We start from the raw sequence: 27,576 nt of genomic DNA, 5'->3' as shown, positions 1-27,576 counted from the left end.
CAATGCCCACAGGAAGCCAGTCAGATTGGGAAATCTGGGGACTAGGCTCCATACATAAAAGAGCTAAAGAAACTTCAGGCTGTGGAATTACACCAAGGCATCAGCCATGGGCCCTTGCCCCTCGAGGTCATAGAGACAGTTCCCAGGGGGAGATTCCATGGCTCCTTCCTCCTACACTTGCCTTACAGTGCCTAATTTTGCACTTCATTAGGGTGAATCAAGTATCTTCTTTAAGAACAGAAGTCTCTTAGAGAATGTTAAGAGTCTTTATGGGTTATGTTATTTGCACCCCTCGCCCCCCAAAAGTGTAGCTGAGATGAACTGTCTTGAGTGAAAGGGAACTTTGAGGGAGGTGGGGAATGGGGCAGAGAGAGGACTTTGGGCTCCTGAGCACTCTGGGAGAAAAGGTGGGTCTAAGTGCGTGTAACAATGGGGAAGTCGGGGAGATTAAAGGTCAGGAAACCTGGGGAAACACTCTTAACCACAGATGAGAAGGGGCTAGAGAACATCTCTAATGTGTATCTAGGAAAGAGGGAAGAAAGGAATTTCCTTCTTTTCCCCCTGGCTCAGATGGCCCCCTACTCCTGGGCTCCTTGCTTATTGTCTCTGATTAGCACAAGGTTATTGGATTTTAGTGGGCTTTTGCAGACTAGTTTGGGACCCTAACAACCAATCATTTTTTTCCCCCATCGGAAAACCATTCCCAGGGCCAAACTGCCAATTTCTAAATGGTTTCTGAAACACAGTTTATTTCTATGTGGGGGATTGCCTATAAACATGTTGCCTTCTTTCAAAATGATTTACACCATGTTTAAAAGTTAGAAATTCACTCATATGATCCCCTATATAGCTAATATGTCAACACATTCCTATGAAAGCCACATTGAAATGTAAAGGACTAAAACTACCAAACAAAAATGAAAGTCTTTGATTTATTTTGTTTTCTTTTTTCCTCAAATTTTCACTACTTTCGGAAGTCAAGATGAGCAAGTCCCAACTCTATAGCTGATGTTTCACCAACATCAAGTTGATCAAATCTTACACCCTTCCAAAATCCATCTAATTCCTGAACACAATGTGTGTTCATTTCCTCTTTTCTCTGCCTTGGTACCTCTTCCACTCTTCAGTTCAGTTGTTTTGGGAAATCAGGGAAAACAATAATCTGGTGATGGAGAGACACATTGGGAAGGAAGAGCTTATGGAGCTATCAAGGCCTCATCAACTAAGAAGGGTTTGGTTGTCCTATGGTAGGAACTGGATTATGATAGTTACTCGATGCATACATATGATGGCTCTAATTCTTTACCTCATTCTCTCTTTTGAAGATTTTTAGATATATCTTTCCTTTAAAAATTATGATATAATTAACATACAACATTGTATTAGTTTAAGGTATACAACATAATGATTTGATATATTATACAGAATATATTCTTATCACAAAACAACAATTTATGAGGCTATACATAGAGCAAGTCTACCCTATAGTCCTTTCAAAGAATTCTGTTGCCTCGCCCTGGGGCGAGTTCCTAGGTCTGGGGTGAATCAAAATGCCACTTGCCTACCTAAATAAGTAGCCAGAAGTCTGGTTATTTCTCATGAATAACCAACTCAGTGATGCCATCTGGGTTCCTGGGATAGCTTAAAGATCTTGGACCAGTAGACAAAAATAAATCTTCTTCCTCCTTTTACCAATAATGGCAGCAAGTTTAAGATTGATAATAGTCTGTTCTTTCTAATGATAAAGAGGAAAATACATGAAGGGAAAAGGTCTTTTCTTTTTCTTTTCTTAAATATCTAAGATGAGGAAAAGTTTATAAACTGTGCCTGCATTCCATTTTGCTTTCCCCTGTTAATTAGCACCTTGATTTTCCTTTGGGGACTACCTGTTCATCTAGACTCATTCTTGGGGTTTGTGTAGGCCTGATCCTCCTTTATGGTTCCAGGGTGACCTCGTAACCTAGTTCTGGCTCGTAAAAGGACTGTATCTTTCTGGCCATGAGAGTTCAGAAGTGGGCATTGACCCAGGTTGAGTCAATAAGCCATTTAGCATTGCACTGAACATCAGATCTGAGACCTCCTGGATGTACTGGAAGTAAGACCACTTTCATAAAGGTGTTGGGTTGGAGCTGCCAATGGTTGTCTCGTCACTATAAGAGGGAACTCCCTGGGAATGGTGCCTACAAAGAGAATAGCAATGGAGCTGGATCCAGCTTTGCCTGAAGTTAGATATACCTACGGATTTTAAACCAACAAAATTTCCCTTTTTGCTTAGGACAGTTTGAGTTAGATTTATGTTCTTTGTGATTTAAGAGCCATTGACTAATCTAGAACTTTTTATCAGTGTCCTTAGTTGTTTTTTTTTTTTTTTTTTTTTTTCAGATGCCTTTAAGATGCAGAGAGGGAAAATATAGACAAGTCAATTTTGGTATTGGACACTGACAGCAGGAGCTCATTTCTCTTATCCCTCACATTTAGAAAAAAACCTTCTGATAGTTTTTACGCTTATGTGGCTATTACACATTCCATCTTTAATCCCTTTCATAAAATGGTTAGCATGATCTCAGCATCTTGCTCTTTCTTTCCTCTGACTGCAGAATTTACCAGATGTGTTTCTTGTCTAGACAGTTGCCAACCATGTTTCTTCAAGTTGGCTCCTAGGCCATCTTCAAAAATGGGTGAGCAAATCTTTCAGAGTATTTTCATTTATTCACCCAACCATCACCTGAACCAATCCCCTTTGCCAGAAAGATATACTACCATGTATTCTACAGCAGTGGAAATTCTAGTACCTCCTTCCCATCTGTGTCTACAAACTCCTTTCATAGATAAAAGTTCTAATTTAGCGGGAGTGTTAAGAAGAGGAGGAAGTGTATGGTATGTACCATGCAGCTCTTGAAAAAAGACAAAGGTACTGATATTTTTAGAAAACTCTGGAGCCATCCCGTTTCTGAAATTACTTTACAGGATATTCATGCTGACGTTAAATAAGCAGATAATCTTTATCTGCTAATAAAAAAATACTCTAGCCTGTTGCCAGAGGACTGTGATCATCTTAACAAGTTTTACAGAAAATAACATACCAGGAGATAACAGGTATTATGTTTTCTTTTGGCAAATATTAACACTTCACAGCTAGCATATCTTGCTTACTTAATTGGGCCTATAAAAACTCGCCAGGCCATTTTACTTCCAGCCATTGAAATTCTCTCAACTTGTTCTTTACAGCTTTTCAGAGCCTCCATGGGAAAACAGCTACAGAACAGGCTGGCTGAAAAGATTTTTAAGGTCTCATGTCCATATTTACAAACCTTGCAATCTGTGTGTGTTCATTTATTTTAACACAAATGAAGTGAATAAATCAGAGGCTCCTTTGGGAAAAAGAAATCTGAGAGAAAAGGAACCAAATCTGTCCGCTGAGGCAACTCCTAAATGATCTCTGTAGAGTCCCCACAGCCCTGGCTGCACACCCGGCCTCCAGCAGAATGAACTGCTATTGCTGAGCTCATTTAGAAGCTAATACTTCTCTATACTAGAGACTTTCTCACATATATGTATTATTGTCCTTTCTTCGTTTTGCCTTAGATGTTTGTATTCCTGGCTCGGCTATGAATTCCTCGAAGGTAGAGATAGTTCTGTATTCTTGGATTGGCACCTGGCCTACATTAAGATGGAGCAAATATCTGTTAATATTGGATCAGAGACATAGAGAAAAGAGAGGGAGAAGCAAGTGCTGTGGGAACAAATGAGAACCCAAGAGAGCAGTGGGAAAATCCTTCTGCTCCGAGCCACTGGATAGAGAACTACATATAGGATACCTGGGAAAATCAGAAAGTCCAAGGCAGGCCAAAGAGAGAATTATTAGTCCCATTGACAATAATATATTTTAAAAATGTTCATAGATCCTAATAACTTTTCCAGTGACTGCTTTACTAAGATTGGCTTTAAAGATATCTGTGAGCATACTTCTGTCTGGTCTATTAAAAATAGTTCTTAGGTAACTTATCTTCCTAATTTCCTTCTCAATACTTTAGAAGCTTCCCAGTATTGTGTGACTCCAGGGAATAAAATCAGGCCCAGGAAGTTCTGAGTCCATGAAAGTGGTTTTTGATGATGCTGGTCCATGTGACAATTTTTTTATTAGAGAGGCTGGAACTACTTTGCTGAGATTGGAATCAATGTCCTATTTTTAGAATTGTGGGTTGGAAACCTTGATAACCACATGGAGAAACACCTGGCAGCCCTCCCTTGGGCCCCACCCCTCTCCTCCATGGGCTGGTGATCCAGTTTTTTTTTTTTAAGATTTTATTTATTTATTCATGAGAGACACACAGAGAGAGGCAGATACATAGGCAGAGGGAGAAGCAGGCTCCCTGCAAGGACCCCAATGTGGGACTTGATCCCAGGACACTGGGATCATGCGCTGAGCCAAAGGCAGACGCTCAACCACTGAGCCACCCACGTGTCCCTGGTGATCCAATTTTAACAAGCACCCTCCGTGATGCCGAAGACCAGACTGATTAGGAACTACAGTCTCAATAAAAGCTGCCTTGTTAGATCTGGCTGACTGGCAGGTACGATGAAATGTTAACTTTCTAAACTTGCTTTCCTAGATCTATTCCAAAGTAGCAAGACAATGGTGCAATTTCTCAGGCCTGTGCAGACAAAAGATACCAGTGTTTTTCCTTGGTTTGTGGAGAGTGGGGAAAGGACACTGAGATTCTAATCCCTGGTTTGGAGTATCTGAAGCAATCACAGAGAGTCTTTTATGACCGTGCATTTTGTAGGCATCCCTTTGGGAAGCCTTAGTCCCCACTTGTCTGGGAAACATAAAATCAGTCATTTTTGGCAATGCTCAATACATTTGAGCATGGGAAACACAAAAGAGAGATACTTCTTACTCACTACATTGTCTGGTTCCACATTGGCTTGGGATAAAAACAGAATCTTTAAGATAGAGAGGACCTGAAGGTATGGGTGATCTATTTCAGGTTTGGTGAGGGTCAGGGAAAACGTCTCATGAATGTTAAGCATTTTCAGCCTTTTAGTTTGATGTTAGGAGATCACATAAAATAAAGTCAAAACAACCTGGACTGCTTAATCTAAAATTACTTGTCTTATTTTGCTCATAGGAGTTCACAGGGATGTTGAGATGGAGACTTTTCAGTGCCTTGGACACGGTGGTCTGTTTTGGTTATGGTGGAAACAACTTCCCTTTATTTCATTGCTTGTTTATTTGATCGAGGAGACAGAACCTTATGTACACAGTCTGTCATCAGTTCATACATTGATCTCAATTAAGTTTAAAATGGAGTACATTGTTATCTAAATTGTTATTCCATGGAAATCTTTCTCTTGTGTCACTGAGAGTCTAAGTGACCAGTTGCCCCATCGCTATAAATGTCATTCTGTTTAATCCTAACCTAACATAGGTAATAAAACCAACAAAAAGCTATTTGTTACGATCTACAGTTATGAAATGCCTATCTCTGGAAGTGGCCAGAACCATTTGGTTGGAGGCTGCTAATTCTTTCTTTGCATTTCTGATTAAACTCCATCATAGGAGGGAGAATCTACTGAGCCGAGGAGTTTCAGGTACTTTGCAAGACAATGGTGGGTACTGCAGCTGGCCTTCAAACACTAGTATAAAACTGAGAGGGGCTATGCCTGAGATACCGCAGCACCGAAGTGAAAAATGGAAGCAGTCATCTTGGTTGCTGGATTCTCCCAACCCTGACCTCGTGAGCATGAATATGAGTGTGAAAATCAGGAAAGGAAACTTTCCTTTAATAGATTTGTCCTTCAAAATTGCTGGTGTCTTTAGTGGCCACCAGGGATAAAAGAGTTCCTTATGTGCTTCTCAAAACAGCACTAAAAACGACAGTAGAAGGCAGTAGCCATCAAAGAGGATGAGTGAGAGCTGGCATCACTGCAAGGACATCACTATTACCACGGACAGCTCTGGTCCAATAATGTTAGTAACGAGAGCCAGGATTTATTGAACACCGACTCAGTGGCAGGCACCCATTCCTAATATGTGACATGTACTTTAATCCAACTCTAAGTACTCTCTGGTATTTTTGTGGATGCCCAAAAGTTAAGTGTGTTTTGTTCATACAGCCTTGCCTTGAAAAAGACAAGAGATTGAATCATACTATCCTGAAAAAACCCACGAAATCTTTTTAGAGGTCACAATATTCTTTTCTGTTTGCAAATGTTGAAGGATTTGGCAAAGACAACCCTCTAATACAAAAACTGTTCTTATCTCTAAATAAAATTATCTGGGGGATCCCTGGGTGGCTCAGTGGTTTGGCGCCATCCTTTGGCTCAGGGCACGATCCTGGAGTCCCAGGATCGAGTCCTGCGTTGGGCTCGCGGCATGGAGCCTGCTTCTCCCTCTGCCTGTGTCTCTGCTTCTCTCTCTCTCTGTCTCTCTCTCTCTCTGTCTCTCTCTCTCTCTCTGTGTGTGTCTATCATGAATAAATAAATAAATCTCTAAAAATAAATAAATAAATAAAATTATCTTAGTGTACTGGTAAGATCGGCAAAATGGGAATTATTCAGGTGCAATATATAAACAACTGATATCTCTGAAGATAGCCATTCTGAAATTTACTTCTAATATCCTTTTCCAAAGGAGAGATAGCTTATGTTGCATGGTCTTTTAATGCTTGCCCAGATTCTGAAACCCAAGTGATGGGAGGCAAGGATTAAGGCTCAGTAGATTCTTTGTCCTCTTTAAAATATCGACCATCTGCTCCACCCTAACACGTTGGTATACAAGTCCAACAGAGAGTAAATATGAAAGCAATTAAAATAAACTACTGTGCATTAGTGTGGTTTGATTTATGTAAACAACTTCTGTGGGACAAGATGGCTGTGGTTTGGGTAATGTTCATATCTGTAAAACTCAAGTAACCTAAATATAACTTAGTATGTATAGAACATTCTTGGCCATGTTCTTCTGCTAGAAACTATCTCAGTAGAGATGAATTCAATGATGAGAATGAGGCATGGGCTTACCCAGTGGAGGTCATAATCTAGTCTTGCTCTTCCCTCATCGTCTTCATATAAGGTGAATCCTTCCCTCCGGGCCTGATAATATTCTTTTCGTAACTTCTGGATGCGGTCAGTGCTTCCATTTGTAGGACGGCCACTGCAAGACATAATCAGACAAAAACAGTCACACAGTGTACATCATCCTGGAAAGTTAATTTTTGATCTTATTAAAGGAGCTGACATCCAAATTTGGAACATTCAATAATGTAATTCAAATATGCTAGGAAAACTGTAAAATCAGTAGTAAAAGTGAACAAAAAATGGTCTTTATGTAAATACATTTAGCTCTAAGGGTCAAAACATCTGACTTGAGATTAATAAATGCCTTTTGAGTGAAAAGGTAAGGTAAGGTCCTGACCTTTAGAGCAATTAAAAGAGCCGTCACTTTTTTCTTATAATCATATCCACAGAATTTGGTTAAATTTTAATGTAGTTATTTCATTTTCTCAAATAAGAAGTTGCCAATTTGAGACCAGTTGTTTGACCTGAAGATTGGATGTGACACAGAGTTGGCAGGTGCCAGTCTTCATTTCAATGACACTGATGAATTTTTGTTGTGGGGAGTAGCATACACATCAGCATGTGGGCACACAGGGCATAGGAAAAACAAAGAAGGTGGAAGCCACATCAAGAAGTAAGAAGAAATATAAAAAAACTGGTGATAGTAGAATATGCCATCTTTGTTACTTGTCCAAGATTCTCCTCTCTTTACTTTAGTCACTTCTTTCTCACAGGAATCACATTTTGTCCAGTGATTCATCCATGCAACCCCAAACTGGTCAGCCAATGGCCCCTTTTAGCTTGGATTTGTCATGATTGTTTCAACAGAACCAACATCATGTGATACAATTCAGGGCCAGGAAGTAAGAGGAGAACATTAGGCACATTCCGACAATTGTTCAGCTTCTCTGGTTCATCTGAGGCATAACTGAATGTCCTATCATGTCCTATCATGCCAGATCTTATGTTAAGATCTGGGAAGGTGAAAACAAACAGTTTATAATCCTTGTCCACAAATAGCACATGGTCTGGGAGGGAGAGAACTGAAGAGGATACAGAAGACTACAACCCATGTGCTTGCTACAACAGCAGTCTAAAAAGGGATGGTAGGAGAGAGAGAGACTGCTTAAACTGACAGGGGAGAGCAGGGCCATGGAAGAAGAGCAGGGAAAGCTCCACAGAGAAGGTGACACCTTAGAGTCTTGAAGGATATATAGGTGCTCAACAGCTGGACAAGTGAGATGAGGAAATTTCAGGAAGAGAGAAGGGAAATATGAAGGACAGAAATGAGAAAGCATCTTGCTTTGGGGGAATGCAAACAAATCAATTTGGGCAAGCAATGATCCTCAATTTCTTTTGTCCTGGCTCACCCACATCTCAGGAAATATATGCTCCCTTCCCTTTCTCATTTAGGGAGCTAGTTAGGATAAAAATGAGTGCTGGGACTTCAGGGATATTTTGAAATTAATCTAATAAATGACAGAAGTATATCACTTGCAAATATTGGTACTCGAACTCAATTTTTAGCAACTTGTTAATCATAAGGACACTTGTGTTTGATGGGTAGATGAGAATCACTGCTCTAGTATACAGGGTATATGGGAAGGGGCAGCAAAGAGGGACAGGTGAAGCTGAGAAGAGGAATAAAGGGACCCACTGTAAAGAGCTGTGCATGCCAGAAGATCCCCAAGAATGACAACTGAGTTTAAAATTTAAATGAGATTTCACGTTAAAGGAGATATCTGAAAGCAACAGAAAGAAGTCATCTAGTCTTTTGTGAAAAAGTTTTGAAACTAGACTTTTAACTAAAAAGAAAATGACTGAACATCTTTTGGAGGAAAAACATTCTTCCCAAACTAGATTATAAGTTAATTGTTGATGTCTTACAACAGCTTTACAAAGTTAGCACAGGGTTCTGGGCTCCCTATGCATTCTACAGACACTCAGTAGCCGATGCCTTTTATTAAGAAAAGATAAACCCTTAGGGATCACATATCTTTCTTTTTCTTCAATATGTATTTAAAAACTCTCAAGATTCGGATGCCTGGATGGCTCAGTGGTTGGTTGCCTGCCTTTGACTCAGGTCGTGATCCCAGGATTCAGGATCGAGTCCTGCATCACGCTCCCTGTGAGGAGCCTGCTTCTGCCCTGCCTGTGTCTCTGCCTCTCTCTCCGTGTGTGTCTCTCATGAATAAACAAATAAATCCTTAAAAAAAAAAAAAACCTCTCAAGATAGTTGTTTCTTTACTATGCTTTTCTTAAAGAAAAGTCTTTCAAACAAAACAGCAGAATGAGACCTATAAATGCAAAGAACATTATGATGGTTGCCGGAGGAGAGGGAGTGGAGGGATGGGCAAAAAAGGAGATAAAGGCTTCCAGTTATGGAATGAGTAAGTCATGGGGATGGAAGGCACAGCCCAAGGAATATAGTCAATGGTACCGTGACAGCACTGAATGGTGATAGATGGGGTCTACCCTTGTGGGGAGCACAGCACAACATAGTTGTTGAATCACTATGCTGTGCACCTGAAACTCCTGTAATATTGTATGTCAATTATTCTCAAATAAAAAAAAAACTTGAAGTTTTTGAGCATTTGATAACAGTAAGATAACAGTAAGAAAAAAATTGGAAGGTCCAATTTGCTTTTCTGAACCCTGGGAGCACAGCTCTATGTGGACTGGCTTCCCTTCCTCTTGAGGACTGTGAGCTAACTATGGTGCCTGTATGCAATGCATAGGCTTCTGCTGATGACGTGAATGTGTGAGCCAGGCTCAAACTCACCAGATGAGTTCAATCAACTCAGTGCAAACATTGCATACATAATCTATTAGTTTACCCAAAGAAACTGAAGCACTGAATTCAAGCAGAATGAAGTCATCAGTAATAAAAAAACAAAACAAAACAAAAAAACAACCAACAAAAAACCTGATAAGGCACTGTTTTAAAACTCCCCATAATTTTCCTACATTTGTGGTGGAAAAAAAAAATCATACTCAGACTATAAACTATTCTTCCATATGCCTATAAATACATAAATTTAAAAATATGGGTTTGATCAGATTTTAGTTCTCAAATAGAAGGAATTGGGTAAGAATACAAAATCAGCTGTTTAGGATTCAGAAAATCCCCTATGGCTGACAGGAACATGACTATTTACCCAGAAAAGAAATCTGGCCTCAGAGAAAAAAAAACCGGAAAAAAGTCTAGAAAGTCATGGACCATCTAAGTGCAAAACATGCTGTATCTTCTCCCTTGTGCGAATATTTTAAAGAAACTATGAGACATGGTGCAAATGTTTCATAATGACTGCATTTCACCCTTGTCTCTTTTTTTCTCTCCAGTCTCATTCTGCCCTTAGTAACTGTATCAGGCTTTTCCCCCTTAATTATATTAAGTGTTTAATATAATAAAATCAGGAAGAGCAAATTCCGATTTCATTTTTCAGCTCTTCTCTGAAGATAATACACATTTACCATCAAGTCAATAAAAATGATAGGCATAGCTACCGTGACCGAAGCAGTTAATTGATCCCATTTTGTGTTGAAGATATAGAAATTTGAAGAGACATAAAAACACCTTAGTCATAACAGCAGCAATAATTATAATAGCTATTATTTATGGAACACTAATATACCAAATACATTGATACAGGCTGTTACTCCCTCCACTTTCTGCCCAGAGCAGACCTAAATAATCAATTACAGCATTCTTTCCTGATGAGCCTAGACATGGCCTTAGAATCCTTCTCAACCCAGAACTTCAGAAAGCTATTACCAATCTACCGAAAGATTCTTGAGAAGCTTCAGAAGTTCCATCAGATTAGGATGTCACTCAAATAGCCTTGGGAACTATATAAAATCAGTCAAGGTAGCAATAATCCCATCTTTAAATTCCTACTTTGAAAACTAAGCTTTCTGTATTATTTGTTCACTGGATGAAGTAAAGGTTGGCCATTCTGACAAAAAAAGTTCCTAGTCCACCTGTATTCATATGTAGATGATCAGTGCCACTCTTACGCTTTCAATGTGCTGAAATTTTATGTATAATTAAATCAAACAGTATAACCAAACAGATTTATATAGTAGTGACTTTGTGTAAATGATACTGCTTATGCCTTTAAAGGCAGAGGTAGTTAAATAGGCTCTTCTTATTACACTTCAGAGCTGGACAGAGTTTAAAGTTGTAAAGGAGTTCAGAAACCAGGTCCTTTCATTCATAGTAATATATTCCCATATGCAGTAAACCTATAGTAATACATTTCCATATGCAATAAACATCACAGTAAGGCATTATCTGCTCCTTTGAAATCTAACCTTATTCTTCTTACTCTTCACATTCTCCTCATTTACAGTGACCTTAATTGAAGTGCATTTTAAAAGTGAGTGTTCATTTGTGTCTGCCAAGGTCTCCTCCCATTACTGCTGCAGGCTGGAGAAAAGAAACTAACACATATTAAGCTCCTATGATGCCCTAAGCATAGTATTTATGCTTTACATACTTCGCCTGCTTTAATCCTCAATCAAATTTGTGAGGATGACATAGATAGTGACATTTTGCAGATGCCGGCATTGAAGCTCAAACAAATAGCACGACTGGTAGATGGTGGACCGGGAGTTGTGTGACTTCAGGACTAGTGTGATTTCTACTATAACATGTTGCCTGCAAGAAAGGCATTAAAATGCAGCCGGCATTTTGTAGCAGAAGTTCACAGGCATTTCAAGGCAGAGGGAATTTAGCAGAGCACGTTTATAGCCATACCTTTTGATATTCTTTTATTTGCACAGAACTTTGCAATAAAAATAGAAATCGAAGTCACTAAAGTAGTAGAAATACATGCAATGAAGTCTGTATTCATTAAAGCATGATGTTGGAACAATTGCAGACTGAGATTTCTGGGTAATTAATATTACATCTCTAACAGGCTTATGTGGGAAAGTGATATAAAAATGAATGGGGTGCAAAAGGGAATCAAAAGACAGAGATCCCACATGAAAGTGAAACTCTGGATCAAGACCAGGACTGAGAGGCAGCCAGGGCTGCTCCTGGTAAAATTCACCACTCACTGCATAAGAAGGAGTCGATCCCTAGCAATGAACCATTGCTGGACTTGTGAATTAATCTGCAATGAATCTGTGTGTATACTCAAGCGGGCATGCATGTAAATACATGCACCCTCTGAGTCAATTGTATATAACTAATTCCAAAGAGCTGTGTCATTTTCAGATAGCCTCGAGATATGTGGCTCTCCATTTTAAAGAAGAGGTGTTTGACTCCAGTGAGTACAGCCCTCATTTGTAGGTACCAGCCTGGGGTCCAGAATGGGTGATGTGGTTAAGAAACAGTCCTTAGAGAATGGAACCTATAACACCCACCTGGATCTTTTTTTTTTTTTTTGAAATGGATCTTATAAACCTTACAAACTCACTGAAAAAAACTATTTAAATTAGATGAATGCATGTGAACAATAATCAGTAGACTAGGGAGTGTTTTTGAGTTTGGGGTTTGATAGAGTCTTTAATTTTTTATAGTTACTGTAAAAATGTTATTTTGATGCTTATCCATCAAAAGTTTAATTCTATAATAACGATGTTAATCTTTCTGTATTTACAAAGGGGTAGAATTTTAAAAGCTTTCTGAAAAAGGATTAGCCTCCTAAAAGATATGGTGCAAAGGGAAACACCTCTGTACCCTTTAAGAATGCCAAGATGCTGTTCTTTTCTCCCATGGGAAGGGGTGCTGGTTTTGTCTTTTTGCATTTAAGGACCAAAAAATCATCACAGTTTTCAAGTACCATATTCTTAGTACCATAGTTCTGCCTTAGAAAACAGGGCATATATATACATATTTTTTCAAAGTGTGAACAGAGCCCCCAAAGTACCTGAGATTCTGTGGCATTTACACTCTTGATGACATAAATATAATAAAACCCTACTATCTATATGCAATATTATTTTACTTGAAGTCCTAAACTAGGTTCTAGAAAAGAATATTCCCTTAGAGACAGATAGTCATAGATACAACTGTTAACTTATTTTCTGTTGATGATAAAGATTTCTGTCAAATGAAACAGTTGAGAGATTCTTATAAATGCACTCAGGATCATTAATTCAAAAGCATTTTGAAGATTTATGGAAACTATAGTCCAACAGCACTTATACTAATATCCTACAGATTAAATATTCTACAAATTAAATATTCTACAGTGAAAATACACGTAGATAGCAGGCCCATATATACTAAAAGAGATTTAATAATAAATAGTGGCTTTTAATGGGGCTTAATTCTGTAGAATTCTTCAAGTGATATTTTAGTTCTGAACAGTTCTGAAAATTATCCTGTGTAACTATTCAGTGAAAATTATGATTAGATAAATTCCCTATTTTCTCCCTGCTCCCAATTTCTTTTAACGGATACCTATTTTTTTCAAAGGTACATTGACAAGTAAGGTTCTGCAGTTTAGCCCAGTGAAATCTGGGGGATCCATATTTGACTACCTATAAACAACATTTGGAATTCTTTCTAATTTCTTTCCAAATTTACCATCGCTCTGTATGACGGTTGCCCTCATTTACAATTATTTTTGCAGAAGAATTTCCCGCCCAAAAACAAGAAAATGCCTTTCCTCATACAGACATTTAATTTCTATCAGATTTAAGTCATCTTGTTAAGTAAATAATTACTCTAAATTACCCTCTGCTTACCACAACTGCCTAAAAATTCCTGTTAAGAGTAATGAGTTTAGAGAAAGGGTAAATAATATTAAAGACAAAATACAATTTTCACATCTAAAATCTCCTCTTTAGGGCAGCCCGGGTGGCTCAGCAGTTTAGCGCTGCCTTCAGCCCAGGGCTTGATCCTGGAGACCCGGGATCGAGTCCCACACTGGGCTCCCTGCATGGAGCCTGCTTCTCCCTCTGCCTGTGTTTCTGCCTCTCTCTGTGTGTCTCTCATGAATAAATAAATAAAATCTTTAAAAAAAATAAAAATAAAATCTCCTCTTTATTTTGAGGCCTACTTTTGTTAATTATCTCTGACATACTATTTAATAGACAAAGAATCAACACTTAGACATCTTAAGAGACATTAGATATCATATAGAAAACTGGTGGAAGAATTTGGGAAAAAATGTGCTTTATGCTAATATATAACTTTGAAAAGTATATATTTGTATACATTTCTGAAAGCTCAAAAAAATGACTGTTTATGTCAGGATCCTGTGGAGAGGCTGAAACACTGGTCCAGGGAGGTTGATAAGCAAGTAAGGTCATGAAGAAGAAGACAAAACCACACACAATGATGTATTAGGTCAGCCTGTAATCCTGAACGTGGTCCTTGCCCTAGCCATCCTCATGCTGCCTGTGGCATTTGACCTAGATGCAACAATCTGACAATGTGACTTGGCCTACCTGGGCTCCTGATTTTACCATGGCAACCTGAGTCTGACCTTTTGTCTTTCTCAACATGTTTTCTGTTTTCAGCATCTGTTCCCTTTAAGATCCTCGTCTTGGTATTTCCATCCCTAGCTTGGTGGAACTGGCCCTCTGACTCCTAGAGCTTGAAGATTTGTCCTGGAAATCTTAACCCTGGACTGGACCTTGACCCCAATGAATCAAACCTTAGTGGAAATAAAGGCCCCTTTCCCTTGGCACTTTTGATTGCATAATGGTAAGCATTTCCACTCACACCATGAACCACAGCTACCATTTACTGTTGAAAGTAATCTCATTGATGCATGAAGGACAACTTTCTCCCCTGTGATTGATTGTTGTGACTGAGAATCTCACCAGATCAATGTCATCTCCTTTTCTGATAAAAGGCATTGCTCTACCTTTGCTCTTTATCACTTGAGACAATGTGAGGCCCCTCTCTAATCAGAACATTCTGCTTCTCTATCTCCATTTCTAGCAAAGGTGGAAATTTCTTAGGAGTGACACTGTTATTCACGATTCAACAACACACAGGTTATTATTCACAGCTTCAACTCGTCATTATAAGCCTGTAACAGATAATTGCATTATTCTGATACTGTACAATGACCTTCTGGCTGTGTTCAAATTTCAGAAGCCAGTTTTGCCATTGGCCATAAAATATCCATTTGAGTTATTCATATTTTGAATAGTATTCTAATATATTTCCATTGCAGTACAGGGTTTCTGAGCCTTAAGTGGTTGACACTGTGACTACTGGACACACTCAAAGTTATGTATAAGCATATGGTATGCATTGTCTTGAAATATTTTGCCAATTTTATTAACAATACAAAGTATATGCAGGATCACAGAAGGAATTTATCAAGTATTTCATATGGTAATTTTGTTTCTTAAGAAAGATTTTAAAATGTGGTTGAAAAGTTCACACTGGAGGGCAGGAAAGTAGCCCCTCATTTCTACTCTACATCTTTGCAAAACAAACATGCATAGATGCAAAGAAAAATAGATTTGGACCAGTCTGGAACTGTGAATCCACTACATCTTCTGTTAAAGATGATAAATAAACCATTTTCTATATTATAACTCTTGTAGGTTATAGCTGTTCTTACATGGCTGAGGGATAGTGACACTGCACCATTTAACTGTATTTCACTGATGCACAAAACCTTTAAGTTTAGACAAAAATGAAGGCCTGGGGGCAAACAACAATTTAAATAGTGATCGTGTTCCCATTGGCCCTTCTACATAATGAACATGTGATTCTGGACATGAACTGAGTTGGTTTCCCTCAGCTGGTGTCAGTTCCTAAGTGTCTCTGACTTAGGAACTTTTTTTTTTTTTTTTCCATTTAGGAACTCCTAAATGTCTGCTTCACTTTGTGCTCAAGATAATTCCAGCATTTTAAGATAAGCACTACTGATACAACATGGCCCCTTATATGCAAGCCAAACACTTCATCTGGTGTTCAACCAAAGGAATAGCTATCTGATGCAGTAATAAAAAACAAAACAAAACTGTGTTGGATGGGTATAGTGGAAGATTACAGGTAGGATCCAATATAGCACTCTCCAAAAGTGTTTTTCAAGGTTAATTCTGACTATATACAACTTTGGTCTCTTGTAATGGCTCCAGAAACCAACCTTGAGACATGATTGCACATTAAACATTTTAAGTTTTCTCTCTCTCTTTTTTAAGATTTTATTTATTTATTCATGAGAGATTCATTCTCTCCCTCAGAGAGAGAGGCAGAGACACAGGCAGAGGGAGAAGGCGGCTCCCTGCAGGGAGCCTGATGTGGGACTGAATCCCAGAACCCCAGGATCATGACCTGAGCCAAAGGCAGATGCTCAACCACTGAGCCACCCAGGTGTCCGAACATTATAAGTTTTCTTGAACAGTGTTATGGTCCTCCCCCAAATTAGTAAGACATTGATAAAAAGGTAAATGGAAGAATCCTATAAAACTTGTATTATTTTAACTCTCAATCACATTCTTGAGTTGAACAAAAATGACAAATAGAAATAAGCTTTTATTGCTTATACAGTAGTTGAGCAAATTAATGATAGTACACATACGCACGCGGATACGCACACACACACACACAAACACACACTTTCCCAAAGAAATTCTCACCAACAATTGTAGGACTTGCAAGATAAAATCATTATATTCTAGGCTTAAGTCAAACACAGCCTGAGTTTTAGGAATACATATCTGACATTTAGATGTGGATTAAACTTTCAGGGTCAATTCTGGGAAAAATGAGCCTTTGTGGGCTGCGGACCAGAAAACCTTGGGACTTCCATAGGCCCCTCTGAAATATGTTCCTCCTCAGAGGAAACAACATAGAAGGTCTGTCTTCTCCCAGGGGATCATGGAATGCCATCAAAGGCCACTGATTCCCGAGAGCTGGACACCTAGGTCTTTCCTTTCAGACAATAAGGAAATAAAGCCTAATCAACTATAGAATTTTAGAGATTTAGTGCATGAATGGTGTTTTTTTTTTTTTTTTTTTTTTTTAAATTTAGAGGATAATATCAGTCAGGAAAGGCTATTGTATGCTGTGGTAACCAGATGTCAGTAGATTAAAACAGCAATTATTTACTCACATTTTTCCTCTTCTAATATAAGATGTTGATAAAATAATTAAAGTAACATAGGGAAATAAAGTATTTAAAAGGACCCAAGTTTTGACATTGAAAGAAGCTAAAGATTATGATTAGCAGCTCATACTAAATATCAGGAGACAGAACCTTCTAAATGCATGTGGTATATGTAAGGTAGTCCTTCCCCTTCGTACCCAGTAAAGGGATATATAATAAATTGTCCAAACAGCCACCATGAACACATGGGTCACATAGGGATGTGACTGTGGGACAGGTCTTCATTATCACATATATGCTGCTAAATCATACGAGCTCATAAACATAAAATTTGATATGCAGTATTCTGATATGATTAGCATAAAAGCAATTAAGTCCAGGAACTTATTAAGAACATGTTTTAATATTACCTTAATTCCTTTCGTTCCTTTTACACCTATATTTGCGAAGGCTGAGCTCTTCTGCAATTTTAAATAGGGTTAAAATAATTACCCAATCCAAACAGATTCTCAGCTTCAAAGAGCCACATGAAAAGTTACCATATACTTAGGTCCCAAAGGGTGTCAGATCCAAGAATATCCCACAGCTCTCATTTACCTGGATGTAAAATGAGCTCTGGTGACCCTGTAACCTCATGCTGACCTCCTGACATGAGGGATTTATGGGATAGAGACAACTTACATTATCATCTCCTACGGACAGTTTTAGTTGTTTTTAAAAGATGTTTAGATTCTTATAAATCCTTTTTAGGAACATAGTGACTTTCTTTTCAGAATGGAATTGAAAGTAGTAAGTTGGTATCAAACTTAGATCATCAACTACCTTTATAAAAGTTTTCCGATAACCCCCTGAATGTTTTCAGATGTAATACATTTATTTAAGCTTGCATTTATTTATTCTTAAATATTGCTGTGTCCCTGGCCCTGATGATGTAATGGTGATTAAGACCCAGACCCGACCCTCAGGGATTTCATAGTCTTGTGGGGGGAGATGGAGATATAAGTAAATAATTGCAGTGCAATGTGGCAATTATTCTGAGGAAGTATCATGAAGGATAATGAAGTTCTGCAGTAGCTCAGAGGAATGGTGATTAGCTCTGCTTAGGGAGGCCAGGAAAGGCCTCAAGGAGAAAAGGAGAGCAAGGATAAGGAAAGGATGACTGGACATGCCTGTGGAAGGCATACCAGGTGTCAAGGGATGGTAACATGAAAGGGCACATGGTCAGGTACAGTAGAAGTGTGGAAGTAGGTGGAGAAATTCTAGGAAACGTTGCTGGTAGGACTGGAATAGCTCCATATGCCAATCTTTCCAGAAGGGATGATGATGGGGAATCACTGGAGGATTTCAAATAGGGTAGGGCATCATCATCAGAATTACTCTTTCTATCAGGAGGACCCTGGGAGAACCTTACTTTCTCTGACCTCACACGTCATAACTACGAAAGGAACCAGTTGAGCTCTGTGGGTATTTCTTGTACTTAAATTCAATCACTTTTGGGGTATGTATAGAGTTCAAGTTACATGGTTGGCCAAATCGTTGGCAAAAGTCATCTTCTATTTCTATTTCTCCAGTTGTTGGGTACTGTGCCTGGAGGACCACTTTAGCTCAAGGCAATGGGACACTGAGACTTTCCTTCAACTTGAAAACTGAACATTCCAAAACCAGAGCTCTTGTTTAACCAGGAACATTAACTGGTGATGAAGCATGACGCATTGTTAATATAGTGATAAATTTCCCATTAGGAACAGGGCACTGGCTGCCAAATCAGGGGGCAAAAAGTCAAAAAAACAAAACAAAGCCAATGAAACCAACCCATTATGGGTTGACAAAGACTTTTATTTTCACTGGCACTTTAAGGGAAAGTAGTCACAGAATCTTAATTAATAAATAGCCATTCCTCCATTCAGGCGAGGTAATGGTAGTGCCTGAGTATCTGCCATGGAGCAATTTGTAGCTGTCTTCTTGATCTGAAAAGTGAATGAGTCGTCGACTATCAAAGAAGAGGGGAAATTAGGCACTATGCTGCTGACAATTGAACTCTATAAATAACCCACAGTGAAAATGAATAAAAAACATGCCTTCCCCCAGCTTTCAGTAGCCTCTCGAAAGAGTGACAGTTGCTAGTTTTTTCAATAAACATGATGTCAATTATGCCTTTTATCCATCATGGCAAAGTCACGTGTGGGGAATAATTGAGTATCTTTTTTTTTCCCCCGGCACTTCATATAACAATGCTTTTCTGTTTTATTTATACCATACTGAGGCAAAGCAGCTGTCTAATCTGTAACCTATACGTTGCATCAACCCTCTCCCTTCTTATTTCTTCCCTAGTTCCAAAAGCTTTACTAGCAACCGAATTTTTGTCAGCTCTCAATTATCTGCAGAAATAGGAGGTTCGGAAGGACATGAAAAATAGGCACTACGGATGACTTTGAAAACTCTCATTTAAACCAACAACTTTAGTTTCTTTCCCAGTGAGTGTTTTCCCAGAGCTGTAAACAATCCCCCAATTAATTGACTTAAGTTGCACATTCTTTTCCATGCCCGGCCCCTCATCTGGTTAAGGTACTAATGAGCAGAAAAAAGGCCAAAAGGCAGGCAGGACTTAGAAAAACAGAAGTGCTATGAAGACTCAAATGGGGAAAACAGAATTTGGATGGTTGAGAGTTAACGACCCAGGAAACATTCCCCTAAAGGATTTACTGTGTTCTGAAGGAAATGTAACTTTTCAGATTAAAAAGTAACAGGTATTGGTTTTCTAAGTGGATAAACTGAAAGCAAAATGGGATGTGGGCACAGTTAGAGAGTTAATGAGTGTTCACATATAGGGCTAAAAGAAGCTTGTGGGTGACTGTTTATTTTTCCTGCATTATGCTATTTGTCCTGAACTTTATTACTATTCATTCCCCTAACAGCTATTTTTTTCTCCCTATTTGTAGATGTATCAAGTATAGTCATTCAGATGTCATCAATTCATCATTTGTTAAAGGAACAAATGGAAGGAAAACTGAAGAACATGTTGAATGGCATTGCATTATTCTGTACATTCCCCATTAAGATGAAAGAAGGAGGTATCACATTTTCTTTGAGATAGTTCCTACTCAACAACAAAATCATCTTTTATCCAAGTGTAAACAAGCCGACTATCTAGAAGCCTTTTTCCCCCTCCCAAGTTCTACATAAAATATAAGCCAGAAGGCTTAAATTGAATCACTCTATTATTTCTTTATTTATTACTTACCTTGACATTTTTTTACCTGAATGCTGCTATATATCTAAGAGAGCTTCTAAATTTATAAACTACAAAAAGAAGAGGAATTATTTCCTCTTCTTCAAAGAAGCTTTTTAATACTATATCCAAAATATCTGGGGAATTGGGGGGAGAAAAAGGAGAGCGGGGAGGGGGAGGGGCCAAAGAAAAGAGCTAATGGTCAAAATGCATCCTTATAATAAAATGAGCTTCTTAATGGATGCTCACTACAGGAATAACATTAATTCAGTATTAGGACTTTCACTGGAAAAATATGAATGTAATTTATCTTTTTAACTGTCAGCTGCATTTCTAAAGCTCCGAAGTCTGTAGCTTCCAGGGGCCTTTTGTCTTTCTGCCATGGCAGGAATATCTTGGACAGCTGTAAGAGCTTTCTAAGCCATCTTTCTCAAAATCCATTAGCTAATTCAAGGAACCTAATTAGAGCTGCCATTTTGATGGAGCATACTGAATGCTTAGTACAAACTAGTAACACCATCAATGTTTATTAGAAATCACAAAACCCAAAGTGCTCCATTCCCTATGAATATTAATGGGAATAGAGCAAACAAAATATTTATTAAAACATATGCTTAATACCATCACGGTTTACAGACAGATATGGAAAGAGACAGAGAGAGAGAGAGGGAGAGAGAGAGCGGCGTGCACACTTGAATTTGAAGGCATGTGCCCATGAACACACAATAAACCAAGATTTATATTTAAGCAGCATGTAATCATTATTTGTATGCCCCTCCCACTTATGTCCCTTGGTTTTGCACCCTGGAATTCAGCAGCTCACAGCTGGGAAGACAGATGTAAGTCCAGAGAAGTCTGAAGAAGGGGGTGGAGGGAACCTCTTTTTTTTTTTTTTTTTTTTTTTAAACAGCTGCTGAGTGCCACAAATTCTTGTCAGTGGGGAAATAAGCCTTGCTACTCTATAAAATCAGCAGCATGGTGACATCAGGACTTTCTACCCTCATCTAAATGAGGATATCGCCAAACTAATGCAGCTGGCTGTTATCCCCTGTATCCACCCTGGGAGAAACTCTCCCAGGGTATGGCTCTGAAGTAAGTGGTGCCTGAAGCTTGATGTAATCCTGCTGTTACACAGATTGGGCCCCCATTGCTCGTGTCAGCACAGGTATAGACACACTCCTACAGATGCCCAGAAGACTCTATTCCTCATTCTCTTCTCTCAGTAGCAATGAAAACGTTTGCAATAGTTACTGTCTGGTAGTCCCTATTACCCTTTCAAGCTGTTGCTTTCTCTCTCTCTCTCTTTCTCTCTTTTCATTAAACTTTGGAAAAGAATGGTCTGTTGTCCCCTTTTGTCAACTCCATCCTCCTCTTTGGGTTGATGACAACCTGGTGTGCACTTTCGCCACTGCCAAAACTGCTCTCTGGAAGCTCCACAAAACCCTAACCTCTCAGCAGGACTGGATGTCAGGCAGCAAGTCTCTCTTGGTTTCCTTCTTGTTTCTTCAATCTCACTGTTTCCTTCAATGTCTCTCTAAACACCAACCTTCTCAAAGATTCTCTAACTGCTTCTTACTCATATTTTTGCCCTGATACTATTTATTCGTTGGGCTTTGATTGCGGTATTCCTTCTCATGTTCACTCATTTACCAATCTATCCATTCCACAGATGGTCACTGGAGTGCCTCAGTTGGGACAAGCCCTCAGTACAGCCTTCCTACGGGAAGATATGCATCTCTAGCTGTGATACTTGGAGCATGCTCAGTATACTTGGAAAGACCATGCTCAGTCCTTGCTTCACAGTTGCACCTAAAATGTACCAACATCTTACACTCCACTTCTCCAGAAACAGTCTCTTCACTCCCCCTCTCAAATCCACTTTCCCTTCTGTCATCCTGGCTTTTAAGTTCCTTCTTCATATGCATCAAGGCTTGAAACAGTGATTAGCAATTCAGAGGACAGGCTACCTTGATGGAAGTTACATAACTTCTCTATCTGTGAAATGGGAATAAAGATAGTAGGACCTTAGAGGAATTACATTCAAAGTAATCAGAATGATGCCTGGCAGGTGAGAAGGACTCAGTAGATAAGCCTCTATTAGTATCAATATTTCTTATATTATTGGTAGCTTCTTTTCTCTCAACATTCACTTGGTTGTAATCAGTTGTCTCTAGTAATATGTCCTCCACCCCTTACATTCCTTCTTATAAGCCTAGTTCATATACTCATTGTTTGGAACATGATACCAGCTTGGCAACTGGTCTCTCGGCAGGGACTCTGTTCTAATCAGCTGCCAGGTCAGCCCTCCCAAGGCACAGCTCTCCTCACGTCATTCTCTTGCTTTCAGAACCTCTCTGCTCTTTTCCCATTGCCTATATCTCCACGCCAGCTTTCCTCTCCTCTGGTCCCACTTGCAGCCTGGTCTTTAGGGAAACTTTTATTCTTCCCTAAACTCACCCTCAGCTTTCACCCATACCCCCTCCTCCCTGCCTTTGTCTACAGTACTTTTTCTACCTGCAATTATCTCTCTTTCCTCTTAAAACAATATAATTAAGATGATATCAGACTTGAAAAACATCCATTGCCTTGTCATTATGTGCAGATTCAGTCTCAAACCATTCCCCACGGTCCATGCGGTCGCTCTTCACTGAACTGGACCCTGCCTCCCTCTGTGCCTCGGCTGTCACTGCTTATTCTCTTTTGTGCTCAGTAGCTTCCTTCTTACTTCCCTCATCCCTTGGACAGCCCAAGCTTGTCACAACTCTAGGAGTAATTGGTGTTGCTTCTGCCGGAAACACTCTGCCTCAAGTATTTCAGGAGACACTCTCCCTTGCCAGGGGAGCCTTCTCTGGCTACCTAATCTGGAGACCCTTCAAGTCACACCCTACCCAGTCAGTTGTTTTTTTCATTTGTAGTGCTGATCACTCTCTGAATGGATCTTCATTATTTATTTGTTCCTTTATCTCTGTCTGCCTACCTCTAGAAGAATATAAAGTGTAAGAGTGACCTGTTCACAGGTGTTTTTCCTGTGTCAGTGCATGGCACAGTAACTAAAGGAATGAATCTCTACCTGGGAAATCCTTCAAGATTCTTACATTCACTCAGCAAATATTTGCTGAGCACCTCCTATTCACTAACAGTGCTTCTAGACCCTGGGAATATAGCAGGTGGTAGGGGGAAGAGTACAAGATGCACACATAACCTCATGGCCTTACATTTAGTAGGTGAAACAGTAAAAAAAAAAAAAAAAACAAAAAACAAAAGAAAAAAAAACCAAAAAACAAAACAAAACAAAAAAAACCATGGGAAAAGATATGAAACAGTGGTAAGTGCCACCCAGATTCTTAAGATACAATATGGTGACAAAATGGCCACAGGTGGCTACTTTTGATTGAGTTGTCAAGAAAGGCCTCTCTCTTTGACACAAAGGTCTGCATTATAAGTAGACACTATCCAGAAGCATCTCAGTGAAGAGCATTCTAGAAAGAGAAAATAGCTAAAGCCCAAACTCTGAAAAAGGGAATGATTTTGATGAGTTAAAGGAACAGAAAAGGAAGTGCGTATGGCTGGAGCTAAATGCTCAAGGGATAAAGTCGTCAGTGACAAGGTCAAAGATAGACAAGGCTGAAATCGTACCTGCTTTGCAGGATTCAGTCAGATCTTTGGATTTGACTTTGGGTGAAACAGGATGATGGCAGAAGATTTTTAACCAAAAAGGAAGATCATCTAATTTAAGTATTTAAGCAGACAACTCTGGCTTTTCCATGGAAGACAGAATAGAGATTGTTGCAGAAGTGCAAGTGAGAAATGATGGGAGACTAGGTGGTGGTCATGGAGGTGGAGAGAAACAGATAAGTTCAGAAGCATTCTGTTCCACATGTAGGCTAGTCCATGAACTTCTCCTGGCAGAAAGCAGTCTTTCCTCCCTTGGAGTCCCCACAGTCCTTTGTACCTTATATTATGGCCCTTACCTTCCTCTACATGGCATTATGATGATTCCTATGTTTTATTTAGTTTAAATCTTTGTTTAATCCCCAACCACTAGTGGCTAAGCTATCATCCTTGTGCCTCCTGTAGACATGGTACATTGCTGTCACCTGGGATGTAGTCAATGAACAAATTTTTGTGGGAGTTGAAAACAAGAAAGTGATTTGACAAAGCCTGCCAGAGAAGTGGGAAGGAAAAGGGAGAAACAATGGCACTATTATCCGGGTGGGGGAGGGTATATGCCTCAGGGGTGGGGGTGGAGTGTGTACAGGAGACATGGTAGGGCTGTGACCACTCAGCAGCACCTCAGTGGCTGCCTGGAGAAGGTGTTCCTTTTTGCATTTCTCCTTCCCAGGCTCATAAGCTGAATACAAGTACATCCCTCAAGGTTTGGTGCAAACTACTCTGCCATTTCTAGGCATTGCACAGATAGCTCACTATTTAAAGAAATCACAAGTTTTTGAAGTTCTGTCCATTGCATCCTATTTTCATGGTCTCCTGTTTTCAGTCAGCAATTGCTATAATGTCCTGGTGCCATCCACTCCCATAAGAATTGTCTAGCCAAGCAGCAGTGCACTTGGCTTATTAATGCTCGTGGAATATATGTGTGCTGAAACAGGGTTATTGGAAACTTCTCCATGTTATTTCATACTAAATATAGCATTCATACTTCCAGGTGAAACTATCCGGAAGCAGAGAATGTCTAAGCTCAGACACTTTAAAGAAGGTAGGCTAGCATTTGCTGACCTTTAACTTTGAATTAAATTTAGTTCCTCATTCTCATTAAAACCTAATTGCCAAATAGCACTCTACTCTGATTAATAAAGTTTTCTAATAAGCATATCACTTGCTAGCACTCTGCCGAAGTAGCTGAAATCTTGAGCAGGGCTAAAGGGAGAACTGCCAAGTGGAAATATTATATCCTATATCCGGTAAAATCAAAAGCATTCTTCTTGTTGTTAAGTCAAGTCCAGCTCCGGGGAAAAGAGAATGGACTATGATGTTATGAATGGGATACGGTCACTGCCCAGGAAGTCGGTCTAGCAGAAAACTTAGCCCTCAACCAGATGTTCCAGGTTAATTTAGAATCCAACACCCACATTTTGAAGACTGCCAGTTCATATTTTCAGGAGAAACTGGTTGGATCTAGCAAACAGGTTTAGGGACTTAGGGAAGATGGACAGGGAGGTAGGTTTCCTCAGGGTAACTGGGAAGATTTTAGTGCTTATCCATTGCCTTTGGGCTGATGTCAGAACTTCTACCCTAGTTCAACTCAAGGCTTTGATCTTCCTTAAAACATGGGTGGTATGGATGTCTATCTCTGTGAGTTAATGCTTTGTGGATGGGTTTCGATGCCAGGAGGGGAAACTGCAGAACCTGTGAGCCTTGGAGATCTGGTAGGTGACTAGGTGAGGTGGAGTGGGGCTTCTCAAACAAAACCCCTCCAATCTAGCCTTGAGTTGGGATATTAATGGTACTGAAGACTGGTCACTGATGGCCAAAAAGGAATTGTTGAGTGTGTACTGGATACAGAGTGCTGGCCTCTGTGCCAAGGTTCCAGAAGAAAATTATGAAACTTCCCTCAGAGAAACTAGAAAGCCTTTCCCTTTCCATCTATTTTATGAACACTCACCTTGCAAACACACTCATAGTTCAACAATGGTAATTCAGGCAGATAAGGTGGATATTTTTTCCCACACTGGCGCGCTCTATACTGAAATCTTAGGGACCATAAAAATTGAATTCCTTCCTTCTGACCTCCCTAGACACAAGAACAAGAATGAGAGGCTAACATCATATGCTTTTAAAGTGGTTTTACTGAGCAAGAGTCTGACAACAAGGAAGATGTCTGTTTACTTCTGGAATGCTTTTCAGCTGTAGCCATTTTATTGCTTTTGTTAAAACCAATGCCTCCAATATTTTCACTTGAGATGTTTAGATATATTCCACAACTGCACACTTCAGGGCAGCTGAACATTAAAAGAGGATTCATACAGTTGAGGTATGACTCAAATTTTGTGGGAGACGGCAGCTAGAATGGCAAAGGGAGTGAACCTATAAAAAATTCAGGAGCAATGTTGCCATACACATCCCCCACTCTGTACCAAAGAGAATATTCAGAGTGGCTGTAAAAATATACAAGCCAGACTCAGTGCCAGTGTGCATTGATCCACTCATAAAATAGTTTAGATAACTAATCACGTAATAACCTGAAGCACAGTCCTGTTGTTTAAAAGGGGGGACATGCAGCTAACGTGCAAAAGGGAACATTAGCAGAGTTCAGAACTAAGTCCTCCATCAGGACTTCTTCACGTTGAGGCTTGACACCCTGCAATTTGACCAACGAAGGCCAGACATAGTTACTGAATTTTGTTTGAAGTGCACCTTCACACGGCACCAACTTGGAATCCACCCACAAATAAAAAGAAATGGGAAAACACTGTGGCCCTGGACAAGCAACAGATGTTTTCATGACGCCACCAGAACACACATGGCAAAAGGTTAATATTTTGGAGGGAAAGAATGCTAATGCCGTAACCACAAAATAACATGAGACAAATGGCACGATTAGGAGATGAACTTCACAGCTAATAAATTTGATAAATGATTCCTTAGTTTTACAGGGAGATAAAAATGGCTCATGTGGGACCTAAAACCAAAACTTTACTTTCAAAGTCTTTTGCATACTGTAACTCTAATAGAAGGATAATACAAAATTCACTCATGCTAAAGGGGAAAAAAAAAAAGGACTACAGGCAGATGGTCCAGTGCTGGAATAATTATGCCATGCATATAAAACATTTTCAAAGAAGTTCAAAAGATGTAGCATCAGAACTCTCCATTCCACATTCACTGCTGGGGTTTGGTACTTGGAAAAGTCACAGGCGACTCAGAAATTCATGCATTAAGGGTAGTGATTGGAAACAAATGGAGTGAGAAGCCTACTTAACATGGTTTTTTGCTAGCAATTCTTCTAAGGAAAAAAAACTAAAAAGCAAACGTCACCATTCTACTTAATGCATTTGTTAGAAAAATGTTAAATTAAGTCATTTGCAGTCAAAATGAACAAATTGGAGGTCTGCCTAGGTGCTCCGGTGGCTCACCCTACATGCGTTCCAATAATGTGTGGTCTGGCTAAGGAGATAGCTAATTGACTATTGTTCCTTCCATTGCTTGTCCGTTAGGATAAATCCAGCTTGTGGACACTGAACCTTTCAAAGACAAAGAACTGAATTAATTTTGTACTTCTACAGCGCTTAATAAATC

The 27,576-nt window shown here is 39.4% G+C and overlaps 1 protein-coding gene across 7 annotated transcripts in view; it reads right to left on the bottom strand.

Annotated features, from left to right (window-relative positions):
* The window catches only part of PARD3B (par-3 family cell polarity regulator beta), a 981,548-nt gene that overhangs the window by 93,375 nt on the left and 860,597 nt on the right, over positions 1-27,576 (bottom strand). For all 7 annotated transcript variants that reach the window (XM_049106749.1, XM_049106751.1, XM_049106755.1 and 4 more), the window contains one exon: positions 7,024-7,156. In XM_049106749.1, the coding sequence (XP_048962706.1) occupies positions 7,024-7,156 (133 nt within the window). The remainder of the gene's footprint in view (positions 1-7,023; positions 7,157-27,576) is intronic.

The sequence above is a fragment of the Canis lupus genome, chromosome 37, assembly GCF_003254725.2.
Source record: "Canis lupus dingo isolate Sandy chromosome 37, ASM325472v2, whole genome shotgun sequence".
NCBI classification, from domain to species: Eukaryota; Metazoa; Chordata; class Mammalia; order Carnivora; family Canidae; genus Canis; species Canis lupus.
The sequence above is the reverse complement of the archived record's forward strand: the minus strand, read 5'-3'. Positions and strand labels throughout refer to the sequence as shown.